Source organism: Hetaerina americana, unplaced genomic scaffold (genome assembly GCF_022747635.1).
Source record: "Hetaerina americana unplaced genomic scaffold, ioHetAmer1.1.p SCAF_4, whole genome shotgun sequence".
NCBI classification, from domain to species: domain Eukaryota; kingdom Metazoa; phylum Arthropoda; class Insecta; order Odonata; family Calopterygidae; genus Hetaerina; species Hetaerina americana.
Window position 1 is genome coordinate 25,764,683 of NW_027286985.1, and position 19,527 is coordinate 25,784,209.

Genomic DNA, 19,527 nt, shown 5'->3' on the forward strand with positions numbered 1-19,527 from the left:
TCATTAGTTGAAATATACGCATTATTTGGATGCCTTGATGAACATTTATTACAGACTTGGTATAAAATTAGAAATATTCCATGAAAACGTTAGTTCTATTGAGAACTTAATGGCACTGAAAACGTAGACGGAACATAAAATCCACAATCAAAGAAATGTAGGTGCCCCAAATATGTCCAAATAATATCACGCTCTTCCCCATAGACTGAAAATCGCAATTTTACAATTATGATTGCGGTTTAATAATCGTTGTATTTGTATAATTTGAATCTTCAACGGTGGCTATCCTGTACACTGAAATACTTCAAACAAGTGACTGTTGAATTATAAGTTTCATTGTCTCCCTTCACACTGCTTATGTCGAAGTGAAGTCTTTCATGTCAACTTATTTGATATATTTTACATGACTCGTGGGTAATATCCATCAAGTGATCAACTGGCCCTTAAGATTTCCTATGCGGAGACGGATAAATGAATAGCTGCCGTCTCTCACCAAAGTCATCGTGACCAGAAAAGAACACGAATGGGATTTGTTTGATTAATGGATTTCGGCTACTTGCCAGTAGCTTTCTTTAATTCAGTAGGTATAGCCTAGCGTACATTTTTTAAAGCTTCCAGTTCTAGGCTCAAATAAGTTTCAAATTTGTATTACAAATATTTACTCTGGTACTCACTTTAAGGTGTGATTTTACAATGATGCGTCATTGTTTATGTTTGTGGCATTTCCTTCTCCCATCCTTTACTGTAACTGTGTTTGTCAATGGTGTCCTCATCCTATATCGTCTTGTCAATAGTTGTGATGTTCAGGTATGCATGCATCTAATTTTTATATTTTCTCTTAGCTTTCACATCTCTCCTCTTGTTTTTCAAGGGCGTATGTGGCACCACTTTCAGCTAAACCAATTATTCCATTTCATATTATTAGCTCAATGAGTAATCTGACGATTAGTTGATTGTCAATCATTATTCTACCTTATTCAATTCTGGTTTCTTACAGATAGGTCTACCGTCTTTCAGTCAGTTTCTATTGGGCAATGATCATGGCCAGTTTTTAATGGTCTTTGTCGTTCCTTTTTTTCTTTACTTTTCACTAAATTACGGTCCTAAGTTGTGTACAGCATTTCAAGTTTTTCTGGATACAAATTATTTTTCTTCTCTCCAATTGGCCTGGCTTTTCTTCGTGTACGTATCTTTTAGCATACTTTGCTTCTCTGTTGTCATGTTTTTTTTTCAAACAGATCATGCATCTGATCCAGCTAGTATTACACTCCAGGTTAAATGTTTTACTTACTGCTTCCAATTTAACGATCGCATCCCTTTGAGCGTTGCAATTTCTTCTTCGTCGCGAAGGCCGTTTGATGTTCAGCTATTCTATTGTTAACTTTCTTAAGAGTACCCTCCATTTCTTGTTGTGCTAATTCCTGGATAGGGGAAAGATTTTGTATGTTTTAATTGAATCCCTACGAGTGAATGCAATTGCGGTCTTCTGTTTTTCAGGACTAGCTTTCTTCCAGTTGAGTTTTATGTATTAACTTGGAATTTGTTCAATTCCATACATCGTTGACCGCAGGTCATTATTCTGTGTTCTCTCTATAGCTGAGATATCGTATCTTAGGAAATAAAGTGTTGTAATTTTTCTGGTTCAGTTTTATTTTGACCCCAATTCCATGTACTTTTTTAATTGACTCAAAGTATATGATGATGTATCAATGAGGGGTTGCATACTTGTCTTGGTCATTCATGTGAGATACTCATATTCATTTGAAATTGTTAGTCATCACCAGTTTGTCCAGAAAATTGAATGTATGTATTATTTCTCATGTTGTTGTCCTCCATCTTTTGTGAGTCTACGATTGCCACCTACAAGACTTGTTGACATGTGCTCTATATTTAACATCATCCTTATTTAGAGTACATTCTCCCTTGTCCCCCAGTTCTATCCTGGAACATAAATTTGTTTTAGTGATGTGTGTTCATATTTTACTGTTTTAAGTATCCCTGTTAGCATTTTTGCAGTATGTGACTCCAGGCTATAGGTATTTGCTGATCCTCGTTTTCTTTGGACACGTTTGCCATATGCTCTTTTCAGGTCATCAAAATGCTTAATTTTTCATAACTGAGTGTTTGACTTCCATTGTACTGTGCAAGCTGTGTTTTAGATTTACCCTCAAACATCTTGGTATTTTATCTTGATTTTGTTTGCCCTCAGTGTTAATGCTCAGTCAAATTCAAATGTCACCTTTTAGTATATCCGAGCCTAGGTTATGTTAGTCCACGATGGTGTCCTCAATTGTTATTTGACTAACTTCAAACTTAAGGATGGGGTAACCATGTTGGTTAGGTGGCATGAGTCTGCTGGGATAATTTCATCTGTGGTGGTGGCTTTGTGATACATATTAAATTAATGCTTACCTTTCATGAATTTAGTTGTTAAGTCAAGATAGTTAATGGGATTATTTCCATTTTTTTTAAGTAATCTACCGGTTAAGGTAGGTTTTGGTGGGACACATCCACCAAATAAATATTTTGTGACTCCTAACAAAACACAATCCAGCCACCTACTCTATATCAAGTCCCTCATTATCTCTGAGTACTTCCTTCCTCCCTTCATCCCATCCAACATCCCTATGTTGTTCCTGCCCTTTCCTTGTTTGCCTAGCATTCTCCCCTCTATCAGTTTTCAGCATTCCACTGCCGATCACTATGACCTTCATCCATTTTTCCTGCCACCTTAGGATTTCTCCCAACAATCCAGTGAAGTTAATTATATTTGTAAGTGAATTAGTGGGTATAAAATAAATCCAATTGTATGTTCGTGCCCTTCCAGCAACAAAACATTGGCCTATGTAAAAGGCCAGGCAGAGTTTACAGGTTAGAAGATAAACAACATTCTTGGAAGTGCAAGAGGTGTGGGGGAAGGGCAGGAGAGACTTAAATGGTGGGTTGGAGTGGTGAAAATAGGGCAGGTTTTACATCTTCCTCGATGACATGGAGTGGGTATGGCTCTGGGGGTGTGGAGGGGATTTTGAGAGCGGCTTGGTGGATTTCTGTTAGGTTGGCGGGCCGTTTGAAGGTGACAGAGGGGCATTTGGGGAGAAGGTTGGAGGAAGTGTTGTGATTTTTGAGGATGAGGAACAGGTCTTTGAGGATGAATTTGAGGGACTGAATGCCAATGTTCCACACTCCTGAACCTTAGGATTAACAAACACCGCGCCTCGTGCAATCCCTCCTCGCTGTCCGCAGGTCTTCCCATCCCTGAACATGCTTCCCATCATAAAACCCCCTTCAACCAGTGCTACAATATTTCCATCATAGCGTCCCTTCCCCACATGGGATAACCCTATAGAATTAAAAACTCTTGAAATGGGATTCATTTGGCTCTGCATGGCTTATCAGCATCTGGGCCTCTATGTCATTTACTAGTGAGATGTATAAATACGAAATTCAAACATGAAAACCCACCATATGGTGAACAAATATTGTAAGTGTAAAAATTTTTCCTTGACCTGGGCTTGAAGGAAGAGGATGTCTCAGTAGCCTAACTGGCTAAGCACTTAGCTGGAAATCGAGGGATCCGGGTTCAAATCTTGGTCAAGGGGAATGGTTTGTACATTTTGAAATTAATGACTTCGAATAACAATCAAATAATAGCACTTTCGCAGGAGATAAAAAAATATTACGGACCAGGGGTCAATATACTACGTGATCTTCGAGTTCAGAATCAGTATGTAATTGTCTTGTATAAGTTTCTATCTGAGATGGAAGTAACTGCTGGGAAATAGGTGAGAGATTGTGGTATGATGAAGGGAGGGAAGGGTTGGGGTAGGATTGAGAAAAATGCAAAAAACCAATGTGTAGCAAAAGTTTACAATTAAAAAAGTCTTGTATATATGGCAGAACAATATCCTCCCACCCTTGAATGACTTTCGGTGCACCTTATCAGCCGCAGGAACAAAGTGTAAGGAGAACTGTCATTAAGGAAGGGGTGTTATTCTTCACACGTTGGACAATTTACAATTGTTCCAGCATGTTTGACTTTCCATTAGTTAACATGTTTAGCACTTGTAATTTAAAGTTGCTGGCATGGCCGACCTCAAGTATGTTTTGCGATTTTTGATATAGTGTCTACTGGAATCTTACATTTCTTATGGTGTATATTGTGTCATGGTAATATACTTATGTTAAAATATGCTTTCTCTTTCCAGGTGCCAATTCTCCAGAAATAATGCCTCAGTGTAAGCCGGTGAAATCTCTTAAAGCAGCATGCCTGCATAATATCACTAAAAATATGGATAATGTGTGGTGTAAAAATTATAAAGATAATTTTTTGGGCCAAGGAGCATTTATTTATGTTGATGGACCATTTGAATTCCTTCGTGAGTATAGCGGACGCTTAAACTACTTGCTTTTCTATTTTAATTGTACTCATTAATGGAAATATTTTTATATCTTCTTTGCCAAATTATTTATTTCTTAGCTAATCACTGTTAAAGGCCATTTGTGCATGCGTTTGAATACTTGAGAAAGAAATACATTGTGGAATATTACTGCAGTTATATATATTGCTTGCTTAGGAGGATTAAGTTACTAAAGGAACCTATTCATAAATGAACAAATGAATTTTATCATTGATATCAAATGAAGCATTATCATTGATAAAATATTAAATGTAAACAAATAGTGAAATGTGATACCAAAAACTATTTAGTAATAAAAATTGAGGATTATTTACTTGGCTGGCTACCAGTACCAGGATTGATAGAAAATGCAGATTGTGAATTGAGAGTAATTTATGAACGTATCTAACTATCTGAAATTGCACCCATCTCCATGCAAATAAATTAGGTCCTAAATATGAAGATGATGAACCATCATTGCCCCCAGAATCAGTCGAGCAATCTAAGGCAAAGGAAAATCCTACCAATAGCAAAGATAATCCTTAGCTACCTGGTTCCTCAAAGACAAATCCAAAGGAAAATATAATCAGGGTTGCACTTGGCAGGTGTCAAAAATACCTTTTACTATGGTTCCTTTGTGATAGTAGGTCTGAAGCCCTTACCTGGAACCAGTGGAAGGCATTGACAGTATATCAGAGGTTCCAGACCTCATAGAAAGAATATATTCTATTGTTTCAGGCTTCACTTCGTGGAAGTAATTGATATCCATTGTTGAAATAGAAAGACTTAAAAGGGGAAGAAGCACCACATTAGACACTAATTCTTCCCGAGTACATGTGCAGATCTCTTCATGTTTTGAATTTGAAATGTTTATATGTTATCCTAATTTTTAATGACTTGTATACAGTGGAACTGTAAATGGCATTCATATGAGGTTTTAATCTACTTTGTGTGTGTCCTTAAATTATAGACAATGGAATGTGAAAGCCATGTATGTAAAAATTTTAGTAATGATTGCCACTCAAGATACCGAATACATTTCTTGGATGCAACTCAATACCCCATTCCAGGCAGTGGTCATAACTGTAAATGCCCCAGAAAGAATAATGACATTAGCACTTTTGAACCAGATGGTGCACTTATCAGATAATACAGCCAGAGGGATAAATCTTATTGTTAGTGTCCTAACTCTGTACAATCCAATATATCTAGTTACCAGTTGGACCATCATCACATGGCTTAAGTATTGTGTATGTGGGATGGCATGGCATAGATATTGTGTATGGGTATGAAATATCTGTAGAGATTTCATGTAAATGACACTTGCTGTGCTTTTGTGCTCCAAACAGGCTCTCCTCGAAGGTAAAGCATTTTTCTGTCATTCTGGGTACTGTCTGCATGATATGCTCTGAATAAGGAGAAAGAAAGTATTGTACCAAGTACACTGAATGTTGGGAAGTGATTAGTATTTATGGGTGCATGACCTTTCTATATATGTTGCAGGAACATAAAGCATATTTCAGGGATTACCTGTGAATGAACAGCATAGATTTCAATCTGATAACCCAGGTTTAGATTTTTAATTTTAGCATCTTTGTATTGGCATTGAGAAAAGAGCCGTTTCAGCTGGATTAAGTCGTCATATCCCTCCTCCCAACCTTTTTATCAAGGTATTTCACATGCATGTTTTGTGGTAAAAATGGGCAGTCACCATACATCTCTATAAATTCCCTGTCTGTTGACCATTCCATGGGTTCCTGTATTTTTTGTTTATTTTAGGTTGGAATTAGTTTAAAGGGTTACAGCAAACTTAGGAACTCTGTTGCTACAATTTTCAGGATGTGTAATAGCTATGCAAACATTTTATTTACTTTCTGCTTCACCAGATTTGTTCTAATTCCCGCTTGCAATTTGGTGTCAGACGCCTGAGTGTATGGGCCACATGACATCTGGACTATCTGATTGTGCCCCATGTGATTAGTCCTGCTGTCATCCTCACTTATAGGAAATATTTGATTGGCATTAATTCTGTATAGACAAGTCAGATGGGAAATTCATTTGAATATTGTAGACTATTCCAAACTCCATCTTCTCTCAGAACTCTACACAACTCTCCTCTCCTAGTCTGGAGGTACTCCCACGTATACTTAAATTAATAAGTGTTACATTTTTGCAAAACTTCTGTCTTAAAAGATCTCTTTCAGTGACTGAGTATTTAAAACTTTTGAATAATTCCTCTCCTCATGATTTTCAATTTATAAAGTTCCCACTTCCTGGTCTGCTGCCTGAACTACCTTGTTTCTTCCATACTGACAATACAACAATCACTCCGTTTCTGTTCACGAACAATACAATAATCTCACATAAACACAATCTCTCCATCTGTACTGTCCCTTATTAAAATTATAACTTTATGTACTCTCCAGCTCCTCCCAAATGTCAAAAAAAAATTAAGAGAGCACTTTGTTCCTTTAAAAGTAACTGAAAAAACTCATGAGATAAAATTTCTACTCTTTACACCTATCTACGTTATGGTCTGTCATTACCATTGTATGTCTCAATTCCCAACCCTCCTCCTCCTTCCCTTTCACCATTCCAAATCTAACCTCGTGCCCCGCATTCATTTACCATCTCTATCATCATCAATGCCTTGTTTCCTTCAAAATTCACTCCTCAACCCTCCTCAATCTGCCAGCCCCTCTTGACCATACAATAGACCTTTCCAAACATGCATCTAATAATGAAGTCTTCAACTCATTAGACCCCAAGTGAAAAATCACTTCTTAGCGAAGGTCTTTTCTTTTCAACAACCCCCAAAATCAACCATGTCACCATTTCCTTGATTTTTGGCAAAACTTAGATTTTAAGGCTTTTTGGAATGCTCAACTGATATACTAGCCAGGGGCTTGGCCTCTCCGTAAAGTCAGGGTCCCATCCCCCCCCCCCCCCCCCATCTGAAGCCTTTTCCCACAATCATCCAGTTTTTCACCTTGATGAACAGTATATTAATCTCCATGCTCCATAACTAGGAGTTATTTGCAGTGTACTTCCATGCCTGGTTACAAGGTTTGATTTATTTTTTATGTGTGTTAAAATCTTAAAATTGTTTTTGCAGCTGGATTCTTGGTATGTGACTTACTCCGCATACTGAAGAAAGAGCGTTTGCTACAACGCCACCATTTGCATTTACTAATTACCTCGAACATAGAGAGGTTGGACTTATCAAAGGATACTGCTGATATGGCTCCTATCTTAAATTTGATATCTTTCCGTTGCAAGGTAATTACTTCATTATTTATCATTGGATAACTTTAATTTATATTCTTTTGTAGACTTCTTTGCCCTGAAACCAGCTTTTAAACCCTGCAACTTACTTATATCAAGACGTTGTATTATGGTACCTAATTTTATCATAAATTAGTGAAATATATTGCACATTTCTCCTGGTTACCAATTCAATTGTGGGATTAAAACACAGTAATCCACCCGCTGGTCAGTTTGGTAGGTGATGTTAGAGTTCACCCAGTACTAAGCCCAACGGCGTGTGAAATTCACACATCAGGGTAGGGGCCAGTTCCTTTCCCTGTGCCAGTTATGGTTTCCCAGGAAGATCTAGTCCCCAAAAAATCGCACAGCTTGGGTGGAGCTGAGGTTGCCCGGGAATCAAACCTGGGCCCTCCAGTCAGTAGTCTAGCTCTCTATCCCTGGACTACCGTGACCCACACATAATCATGAGTACAAATTAAATCATATCTCAAACTCTAGTGGCTATTGGGGAAATGAAATAGAAAGGGTAACATGGTGATATTTATTTTTAAATTACCTTCTACATCTTTCCCGAAAAAGAAAACAGCTGAAAATTTTGAAAACCTTAAAACATTAGTCTGATGAGTTATAAATGCAATATGGTGACGTGACAGTGATACAGCAAACCATACAAGTTTTTAAATGAAAAAATCATTGCTCAGAAGAAGCCATAGATCAACTGGCCTACATTTTCTTTCAGAAATGCCATACTGAAAAGGATATAAAGACTTACTGGGCAAAATACCACATATTTTCAAAGAAATTTGAAGTATATTAGGTAATATGAATATTATTTTATAAATACATACTATAGAAAAACATTCACTCTCTCAAAGGTAAATCAAATACCCTTAGTTTTTAGTGTTTGCCCATCAAAGGCTATAAACAAGAAAAAGGAAAGTTAAAGGGTATGAAAGGACATGGTAGGCATATATTGGAAGCTTTTGAAATGCGGGGGTGGAGAGGGTGAATTGGACGGAAGGGGAACCCAATGAGGAAGTGCTAGGCATGGTAGGGGAGAAAAGAGACGATTGTTGGAAGAAATCAAAAGGAGGCAAGAAAGATGGATTCAGAGCTCTCAGCAATCAAATCACATTTGTTCAAAGCATCTAAAAAATTGCATACTTGCAGAGGACACCATGACAAAGAAACTGCCTACATATGTAAAAAAAGCCTCTAATATGAATTAAATGTAGTTAGAGCTGGATGGGTAAATTGGTTCGGCGAAACCAGGCATATCCGCTAGTTATATTATAATGCCAATAATAGTATATCCTTAGATAATAAACTATAGATTTTCCAATTCACTTCCCTGTCCAAGGTTATTTGTGCATAGGTAATCTACACATCACATATGAATGCATTTCAATGAACACTGCTAGTTGCAGGTCAGGTTCATACAGTTCCTGATTTAAACTACAAGAACTTCAATCTGCCCCTAAACTGTTAGTAGTAAGATAAGTCATTGTGTGGGGAAACGGGGATGATACTGATAGGAAAATTGATTTGCACTTATGAAATAAAACAATTGTGAGCATGGAACTGAATGCTTTTTTAAAGATGAAACAAAAATATTTTATGGAATAAAAGACTTTGCTATGAAAAATAATTATAAACGAACAATGCAAATATGGACTTCAGTGGAACATTGAAGACACCTTCACTTTCCTTGTGCTTTCTTGATAGCCCGTTTGATTTATCAGGTCACCCCTCAAACATTTGCAAAGTTAACAGAAAGCTTCCCGTTTACCTTCATTTGAGTGAAGATATATTTTCTCAGGAGGCAGTTGAAGCCATACTTATTTATTCATGGAATCCGCAAATGCATTGGCTAAAGTTGGGTGTATTGCTTTTCATATTTTATTAACTTAATAATTTATTCTTTCTCTTTCTTAATTTAATTAATTTATAATTGTATTATTTTAATACTGTCCAGTGAAGTTTAGGGTGAGTAAATACCATGGTTTTACCATTTTTATTAAGTATTTACCTTGAAACAGTCCTAATCCTTCTACCTTGCACTTAAACACTTATTGTAAATATAATTGTCAATATTAAAGCAGCAGTCCCAGTCTGTCAGCTCATCTAGTCCACTGTGTAAAAGCACCCCTATCAATCTCCCGATAAAAATGTTTTCAGCTTTCTATATACGTACGCACCAAGGTATTAGAAAGACCTCTGTATTTTCATGATAAATAGAATTTGCACTATTTGGTAGAGTATTCACAGTTAAATGTTGTCGAGTGTCAAAGCAAGCTCACTTGAATTGTAAATAATTTTTACGGTAAAATTACAATACCTAAGTTATGGGCGTTGAATTCACCATTCAAAACCTTTAAACATCATCACCACATCGATCACGATAGTGCCTACTTTTTACTCTCTAGATTAAATTTGCACTGACTGTAGCACATGAACCAAGTGATTGAAAAACAGAACTAGTGCACTCCAGAAATATAAAATTTTTGTAATCCAAGGAAACCCAATTCATAATCATTCAATCCTCCATCAGCCCATTAGATGGAATACCTCCATCAGGCTTTTAAAATCCATTGTTACATACCTCCAGATAGTCTAATCCACAGAAAATCATCCAAAACTCTGGTTCCGACTACGAAAACGGGGACATTCCTAATTTTATAAATATGGTTTTGACTTGAATTCCATAAATTCATTGTTGAAGTTGAGAAGATATTCTAATAGTAGCACATTACTCCAAAGATGTTTTTCCATAAATGTTTAGTTATTTTATTTCGCAAAGTCATTAGTAGTTTAAAAAACTACTGATTGATAGCAGCAGGTACCCAGGCGATGACAGGATGATTAAAATCGCTACAGTCATTCTTTATTTATAAATGTTGTAACTAAAATGTTCATTGATTATTAAGTGGTATTAAGTTCGCCGGGTCAGCTAGTGTATAAATGAAATACTGTGGAATCGCATAGTTTTAATTTCTCATTTTAATATGAATTGAATCCATAAAGTTTTGTTTGAAATGCCAGAGTTTGTTTGAGGTAAATCAAAACCTTTCTTGAAAGTTTTGGTTTAACATTGGAAATTGCCCAATACAATGAGATAAGAGTAGTAGCTATTTTTACAATTGATAGTTTTGGACTCTCAATGATAGTAGTCTCATCCATCATGACAAAATGACTCCTTACTTTAACAGCAATGAAACTCTTAGCATTATTAGTGACATATGTGTAATCAATCAACCTTTGTCAACCTCAAATGATCAAGTGGCACAGGCATGCCATAGCCAGCTGCTGCCGTTCCCAGAATATGCGCTAAATATTTTTATTTAATGTTGACTGATGGAGATTTGAAATGTGTCAACTGGTTGAGTTACTAGAGTTTTTTAAAGTATGCATGTAAAACTATTTTCAATATATTTTTTCTTTGTTGTTTCAGGATTCTTTGAAAGAACTAAGTTTAGCTCGTTGCTCTAGAATACCTCGGCTAGTTTTAAAAAATATGATTTCTGTGCTTGGTAATCTTGAAGTTTTGGATTTAAGTTGGATTAATGTCCATGACGATATACTGGAAACTGTTGGAGCAAATTGTTCAAAATTGAGGTGATTATTCATGATGCTGTTAATGCTTTTGTAATTATGATAATTTACTTTTGTTAATCAATTAATTTTTTTTTAAATATCTATCAATTCAGGGAATTGGATGTTTCATTATCACATTATGTATCCGACAGAGGAATTAACCACCTGTTTAATGATGAAGATTGGGATCATAGATTCGGCAAGTGTAAAGCACTCACCAAATTGCATATACAGGATACCAGGGTAGGTAACACCTTTCCTAAATAACCTAGAATGTGAATAAAAATTAATTTTGTATTTGATGTCACACATGGTATGGGTAAAAAGTATTGAGAACAAATTTTTCCTGATGTGACTGATCGCCTGAGAGAATTCATTCAGGCTACAGCATGTTTTAGTGGTCCCTGTCAAGTCCCTCAGTGCAAGCGCAAAATGCAGCGAATAATTGAACAGTGGTACACCATCAAATTTTGTGTAGGACTGGGAAAATCAGGTAAGGGGATGTTGGGCATGATTTGCCAATTGTTCAAGGATGAAAGAATGTTACAAACTGCAGTTTTTCAGTGTCACAAGCTCTTCAAAGCTGGCCAATATAGTGTGGAGGATGAACCCTGTGCTTGATGCCTGTCAGTGTCAAGATCCTACAACAATGTGCAACTTATGCATGAATTGCTGAATCTAGACCGTCCATTAAGTGTGTGGATGATCGCAGATCATATTGGCATTGATAAGATGACGGTGTGCACCATTATAGCTGCAAATTTGGTGATGTAAAAGATCTGCACTAAACTCATCTCGAAGGTCTTGATGAACAATTGAGAGCCAAGTTGAGTATCTGCTTTCAAAGACCTTCTGCAATGGCATCACCGAATTTCCCCAACCCCCTTAGTCCCAACTTGGCACCAGCAGACTGTTTCCTTTTCCCAAAAGTGAAATCCTCCCTCAAATGAGATCACCATGGTGCCCACTACCACCTAAGTGCCATCAAAGAAGCTTGCACTCATACACATACGGACCTTTTCGAATCTACCAACCAGGGAACCTTCGAGTCTTGAAAAAGCTGCTGGCAAAGGTGTGTCAATGGTCAAAGGATGTACATAGAAGAATTTTGAGTCTCATTTCAATATCTTAAATAAATCTATTTTTCAGAAACCTTTCCCAATACTTTTTATACAAACCTTGTATGCATCTTTCAAGAAATCAATTGTATATTTTGCCCAAGAAACTACATTAAGAAGCTAGAAGTAATTCAGGATCTATGGTATTACATTTTCATAACTCTAGGTATCAGCATCAGGAGTTGAAGCTGCATTACGACAGTTGCCAAACCTTCAGCATTTGAATCATCCAAAGGTGGTGACAGCACTTGACATAATGCACAGAGCTGATTGGGAAGCAGGAGTGACAATACCTCCCTATCGTCTCAAGTCACTTTTTGCAGATTATCGTTCTGGAAATAACTACCCCTCCAGTGACTTGCCTGATGTATCATTGTCAGTGGCTACAGATGTGTGCCCAAATGCCACTGATGCACATTTATTGGCTTACAGGTAATATTCTTTTTCAAATTTTCCTCAACCTCCTTGTCCATTCAATTGAATGTGAATGAATGGCATGAGTTATTGTGATTTTTGTCTGAGCTTCCGCTTAATTGTGTGCCTTAATAGATAACATATTTGAGCCCCTCATAGTTTATTAGCAATACAAAATGTCAAATGCAGCATGATCAAATGATCACTTCATACACCCGAGTGTTTGCATTGCTTTGCTGCAATACCTAATTGACTGAGTGTGTGTGTGAGTGTATTATTCCTCTGAAGTAGGTCTTTGGCATCTGTATTTCTTTGTGAACCTATGTGGTCTCCAGAACCAATCCCTGACCTGGTAAGGAATGAACTTCCCATAAACCACTTTGCGTAACCAGTGTGACTGTGTGTGTATTTGTAAGTTTACGAATACTGTTCCTGGCAATAGGATTAATTCCTTTTAAACCTTTTCAAGAAATATCCTTGGGTACGTGTAATCATTCTAATATTTTGAATTTGTCTGATCACTGGCAAGGGATTAACTTTCCCCAAAAATCACCACACAAATCTCTATTCCCCCCTTCTTACTTTCACAGTGCTGTAGAAATCCTTATTTGGCTTAAGAAAATATTATTTAATATAATCAGTCTGAAAAGAGGCCGTAAGAAGCTCAATATATCCTTTCCATTAATCATTGCTTATGATTATAAAAAGCCATGACCTCAGGTTACATTCATTGCAGAAAATTGTGGTTTTGATAATTGCTTGGCATCAGGGGATTATTGAACTTGAACTTAGGAACTTTTCAACTTAAAAACCAGCTCTTAATCCTAATTAAGTGCAATTTTAAGGTAAAACCTGTAACTTCATTTGTGGTGATAAATAAATTTTCAAACCAGAATATAAAAACCAGTGTAGGATTGACATTAGTGCATTGTTTTCAAGGGGTTGTCTTATCTGATGCCAAGTTACATATTATGTAGTTTAGAAATTTATTTTAGATGTCCTAAATAATCTGGATCTAGTTCCCAGTTATCTGAGAGAGTAATATTATCAATTTCCTTGCAAGTTCTTCTCTTCGGCACCTTCCTGGTGAAATTCAAGTTTCTGCATAATTTTAAATCTGTTTTCATTTTCTTTCAACATTTTTCAAACAAAATGAATTGGCATTAAAATAAAGTTACATGCCGAGGCTAGTTGTGATGCTATTTTAGGTGAATTAAAAAGAAACACTTTCAGAAGTATTTCTTTTTAATTCACCTTCATCAGAAAAGCAAAAATACATTTTCAATTCAATTCATATTACTGAGCATTAAATTAATTTCTTCTGTTATTCTTCCTTAAAATTGTTGAATGTATGCCTTCTAAACCAAGCTTTATTACTATAAACTAACTTAATGAACCATTTGAAATAACATAGGCATAGGTCTCAGTAATGAACAGAACTTTAGAAATGTAGAATTAAAATCATTTCATAATCAGGGACAGTGATAATTCAATAACTTCTGTGTCAAGGAACATAGATTTGGTGCCCATCCTGCATTGATGTTGACCAGTCTGTAATAAATCATCTACATATATTCAAGCATTCTGTAAAATCAGGATACGTAAATTCAAATTTTCACAGTAAATGCTTATTTGTAAATTCTTCCTTTTTCGCAAAACATTCTGTGTGATGCTCATGAATTACCGAAAGCATTAAAATTTCGGTTTAAGCTCATTAAATTAAAACATTCTTTATTCGGTTAGCTGAATTACTTACATCAGTTGTGTTCTCTTTGCAGGTTTAGAGATAATCCCGATAGCATTCTTTCACTATGTAAACTTAAGTACCTTAGAGTTCTCAACATAATTGTAGATGATGGTGGAGAAGATGATAGCAAGGCACATATGGACTTCTTCTCTCACGCAGTCACCCCGGTGTTACAGTCTTGTGGTAAATCAATAACTTACATTTCCCTTGGTGAATTTCCTCCTGGTGTGGATGTGGGAATCATAGGCATGTGCTGTCCATTTCTCCAAGAGCTCAACCTAGCTTTCAACAAAGGATATAAAAATAGTGCGTGCAAGGTTTCTTCATCGTGTGACACACATTTCTCCTCTCTGAAAAGGCTCAACTTAGTATTCATATGCTCCAACGTTGTAATATTCAAAGACCTAAGGTAAGGAAAATTTTTATGAATTTCTTTGCATTAGCTTTTTTATTATTGAAAAATATTTAGATACTGGTGATCCCAGAGTTATGTAATTAATGCATTCCAACATAGACTGAGAAAGTCACAATATATAAGTTGAAAAGCACTCCAGTAATTATAGAGACAGAGAATTGCTGAGAAGAATAACTCACAGCAAAATTTGAAATTCAAGATCTCATATTGTGTGTTCCCTTCATAAAAAATTTAAATAAACCATTAAAAATTCCTGATAATTTCACTATTAATTGTAATTGAGATAAGTAACTTGCAAATAAAACCAAAGCAAGGCTTCCATCAGCATGGTGTTTTGTACTTCATAGAAAATATTTACAGTGAACTTGAAAATCCATTCCAAGAAACTGCGAGAGATGCCGCAGCAGTAGTTTTTATTGGAGTCATCCACTAATATACAATTCAATGCAAAAATTTCAAAGTACTTGGCCGGACATCGAGGGATCTGGGTTTGAATCCCGGTCAAGGCAAATGATTTTTACGCTCTGAAATTGTTGCATCAAAAATCCATGTGTGGATTTTCCAGTTGGTGGATTATCCATGCTATTCTCTCTGGCACCTCAGATTTTTAGATAAAATTACAATTGTAAATATAATTAAATGCTTTGAAACTTCGATATACTTGTGAAAAAATTCAAGTTTGAAAAGCCTGAAATCCCTTAAAAATTTTTATTTTGATCTCAAAATCAAAAGTTGTCAATAATGTTTAATGTTTTAATTGAATCATTTTTGTCCTGCTGGATGATTTCCTGTTTCTTTAGTCTTTGATTACTTTTAGTTTTTCCCTTTCCATAAAAGCTCATAAAGTTTTATACCAAGTCATTCCAGGAATTATGGGCAAATGATGCTGCTGAAATATATGTATAAAGGGCAGTCGAATGAAAACCAAACACTTGCTAAAAAGTGACGGTGGAATGGTTTTATTCCAAAGTAATGACCAAAAGCGTTGATACATTCATCCTACTGGGAGACAAGATGCTGAATTCGTTCTATAGAATGAGGTAGGTCGCTGACAGATCCACAACCACACCAACTCTTGACCTTCCTCATCCGAACAGAACCAGGTATGCATCATCTGGCAGTGATGTGCGCCCTTCATGGAATCTCTGATGTCACTTGTGCACACTAGTCTAGGAAATGCAGTGTGCACTCTACAGAGCAGACATGTGATAATGAAATTTGCATATGCCAGCACCCTCAGCCACCAGAAAAGAACCACACACATCTGCTCTTCATTGCTTGCCTCCATTTCTAAAGCTGGTCGAATGCACAAGGCCAGTCCTCGCACCGACAAGGGCATAACCCAACAACTGTGTGCACCTGTGAATTGTCATTATACAGTTCTACCACAGCAATGGCTGTGTAGATATGTGACTACATTGTTGCTACCTTATGCAGAGACTGTATGTAATGGCAGGTGTTCGGTTTTCATTTGACTGCCCCTAATATTATGCAAGAATAGATGATGTATTTTGGAAGGGTATCAGAGAGTGCTATCTAGTGCCTGATGTTCTTGAATGGATAGCCTGAGGGGGGCAGATAGAAAGAAGGGTTGGACATTTCGTTAAGATGCCCACCTTTTTTTTGTGGATAATTGAAAAAAATGTGTACATGGGACATGGTTCTATGCAAACAAAGTCTCTACATCTTCCATATCAAGCACTTGAGTAAGCTCAACAATTTATGGGACTTGGTCAAAGTTATTTGCCAATATACTGTGGTACTCACAAACTTAAGACAATTTTTATGAGAAACCATTCATTTGAATTATAACTTCATCCTAGGGTGCTGTGATGTATTTTGCTGTGTTTACATAGTAAAAAAAACCATAAACACAGTAATCAACCCGAAGGTCGGTTTAGTAGGTGATGGTAGAGTTCACCCAGTACTAAGCCGTGTATGGCGTGTGAAATTCACACATCAGGGTAGGGGGGCCAGTTCCAATCCCTGTGCCACTTATAGTTTTCCAGGAAGACCTGGTACCCGAAAAATCACTTTAGCTTGGGTGGAGCTGCAGGTGCCCAGAAGGCCTTGCCCGGGAATCAAACCTGGGACCCTCCAATCAGCAGTCCAACGCTCTACCCACTGGACATAACTAAGGAAAAATATATGCACCAAAGATATTTGTAGAATAGGTGTTTGAAACTGATAAAGCAATGAATAACTGACCGATTCAATTTTCCACTTGATACATTTTTTTTATTTTATGACCGGGTTTCGATGTATTACATCATCATCAGGTGATGATGATGTAATACATCTTAACCTGGTCATAAAATAAAAAATTTTGTCAATTGGAAAAGTGCTTTGATCAGTCATCCATTATGTTCGACTTCCGCTTTATTTTATGACCGGGTTTCGATGTATTACATCATCATCAGGTGATGATGATGTAATACATCTTAACCTGGTCATAAAATAAAAAATTTTGTCAATTGGAAAAGTGCTTTGATCAGTCATCCATTATGTTCGACTTCCGCCACATCATGCCAGAAGATACTCAATTTGATAAAGCAGTATGGCATTTTTGTGGGCAAGTGCAATTTATGTGCAGATTTAAGGATGTAGAGGCTTAGGTAACTTGGGGACTGCCTGTGCATGTATGGGAATACACAAGTAGGGTTTCAGGAGGTCAAAAAAGGATTGTCTTTTTAGTGGAAAACATAATAATCATAATGAATATTACAGAGATCACCAGGGGTGCACTATGTGATATTTTGGGTAAGGAATGCCAGTAGTGACTGAAGAGTAAGTTGAAGAAAGTGGAACTGGGGGTGATAAAAGTGTTAAGGAGAACATTGTGCAAATCACTTGGTAAGGATGTGAATATTGAATCTCTGATGGTATTTATTGCCTGCATGTAATGTGATATACCAGTGAGGTATGGGGCAAGATAATGGGCAGTGAGTTTATTTGACTTTGGCTCTGGATGTCAACTTTTGTATGTCCAATGTGTCACAACACCTTATTAGATTACATTAAGTGCACACTTTATTTGAGCTTTAGGCTTTCTGTATTGTAAATATATTGGCCTGTTATGGAACTAAAACTTGTAACAGATTTAGTTTTAAGTTTTTGGTGCTTTAGTCACATTTTAACAAATCATTGTTTTCAGCCAGCCAAATCCTGAGGCGAATGCTCCCGACTTGCCTTCAATAGATCTTCCTCCTGTGCACATGAAGAGCTTGTTATCATCTCCTGCCCTGGAAGCGGTTTTCATTCGTGAATCGTCAGTTCTAACTGATCAACTTCTGAGGGAAGTCTTGAGCAAGGGTCAAAAATTTACCCATCTCAGGGAAATGGAGTTGGAACAGTGTCACAATATAACTTCTCAGTTTGTCTATTCCCTGCTAAATCTTCCCGGACCTCTGAAGTCTCTTAAACTTTGGGAATGCAGACAACTCACTCGTTCGGATGTCAACTCCTTCAAATCAGTTTGCAGAAAAAACAGATGGGACTTCCACATTGATTGGACATAGTATGCCATTTCTGTACGCAAAACATGCAAGCTTACAATATTTTTTGTGACTTATTCTCAGTGTCTTTCATTCTTCCATTTATTTTGTAATATATTGTCATAAACAGAGAACGTTATTTTTTAAGATGTAGACATATTGATCTAGTCTAAAAGCCATTTGAGGACGTTAAAAACGTCAGTAATGCTAATAAAATTAATGGTACCATTATGCTCTTGAAATAAATAAATTGTTTTCCTTCAAGATTCTAAACTTATAGTAGTATATAAGATAAATAATTTGGGCTTCTAATTTTTTTTAACTACTATTTACGGTGCCAACAAGCTTTCAATTCCTAAATTAAATTTTGTCTAAAGATAAAAATTTATTTGACTTGTGCTATCATTATTTCTTTAATTTAAAAAGGTGTTCAGTGCATGCGAAGTGTCATCGCTGCCAACCAACATTTCATAAATGTTGAAATTGTACTGTTTCCTTGAAAAAATGCTCTTCTTAGCTGAAATTTATAATTTCAATTTGGTGGTTATATGAAATGCTTTTGGCCATAAGCATTAGATACTGTTGGAATGAGCGTGTTCCCTGTTACATTTGTTCTAAGGGAATCTCCAAATTCAATTTTGACACATTTGTTCAAAAGGAATTAGTAGAGGCTTAATTTTATTACACTTAAGGGAGTCATAAGTCTCAGTGGAGTTGCTTCTTGTTATTTTGTGTGAGAAATAATTTTACATTGGTATGTTCACAAAAAAATTATTTTTCTACCATTTGCAAATTATGTGATTTTATAACTGATTTAGAGGTATTTTTATATCTTGATGTATGTTATAATGAGGTAATTATATGCATATATAATGATTTGTGAAGTATTTTTGTAATCTTATCGATATACATACAGCTCATGTAACTTAATTTAAGCACAGAGCAGCTTTCTTTATGAATATTATTTTATCAAAGAGGTAACACTTTTTATTCATCAGTTTTTCATTCTGAATTCATGTAACTGTGAATAAATGTAGTCTTTTGTCATTGACGATAAACTTGTAAAACTAATATTCCATGC

At 36.2% G+C, this 19,527-nt stretch overlaps 1 protein-coding gene across 1 annotated transcript; it reads left to right on the forward strand.

Moving 5' to 3' along the window:
• The first annotated feature begins 335 nt into the window (after nt 1–335).
• Nucleotides 336–19,527, forward strand: LOC139691919 (uncharacterized). The gene is made up of 8 exons (XM_071589865.1): nt 336–580; nt 4,206–4,376; nt 7,513–7,676; nt 11,116–11,279; nt 11,372–11,501; nt 12,543–12,808; nt 14,569–14,946; nt 18,107–19,527. Exons 2-8 carry the CDS (start codon nt 4,226–4,228, stop codon nt 18,468–18,470), a joined length of 1,617 nt encoding a protein of 538 aa, XP_071445966.1. The 5' UTR covers nt 336–580; nt 4,206–4,225; the 3' UTR covers nt 18,471–19,527.

Excerpts from the sequence above, each read along its gene's own strand:
- LOC139691919 (XM_071589865.1), top strand. The coding sequence starts at position 4,226 with ATGCCTCAGTGTAAGCCGGTGAAATCTCTTAAAGCAGCATGCCTGCAT. Across the intron at positions 7,677-11,115 it reads TGATATCTTTCCGTTGCAAG|GATTCTTTGAAAGAACTAAG; the intron begins GTAATTACTTCA and ends TTGTTGTTTCAG. Across the intron at positions 12,809-14,568 it reads GCACATTTATTGGCTTACAG|GTTTAGAGATAATCCCGATA; the intron begins GTAATATTCTTT and ends TTCTCTTTGCAG.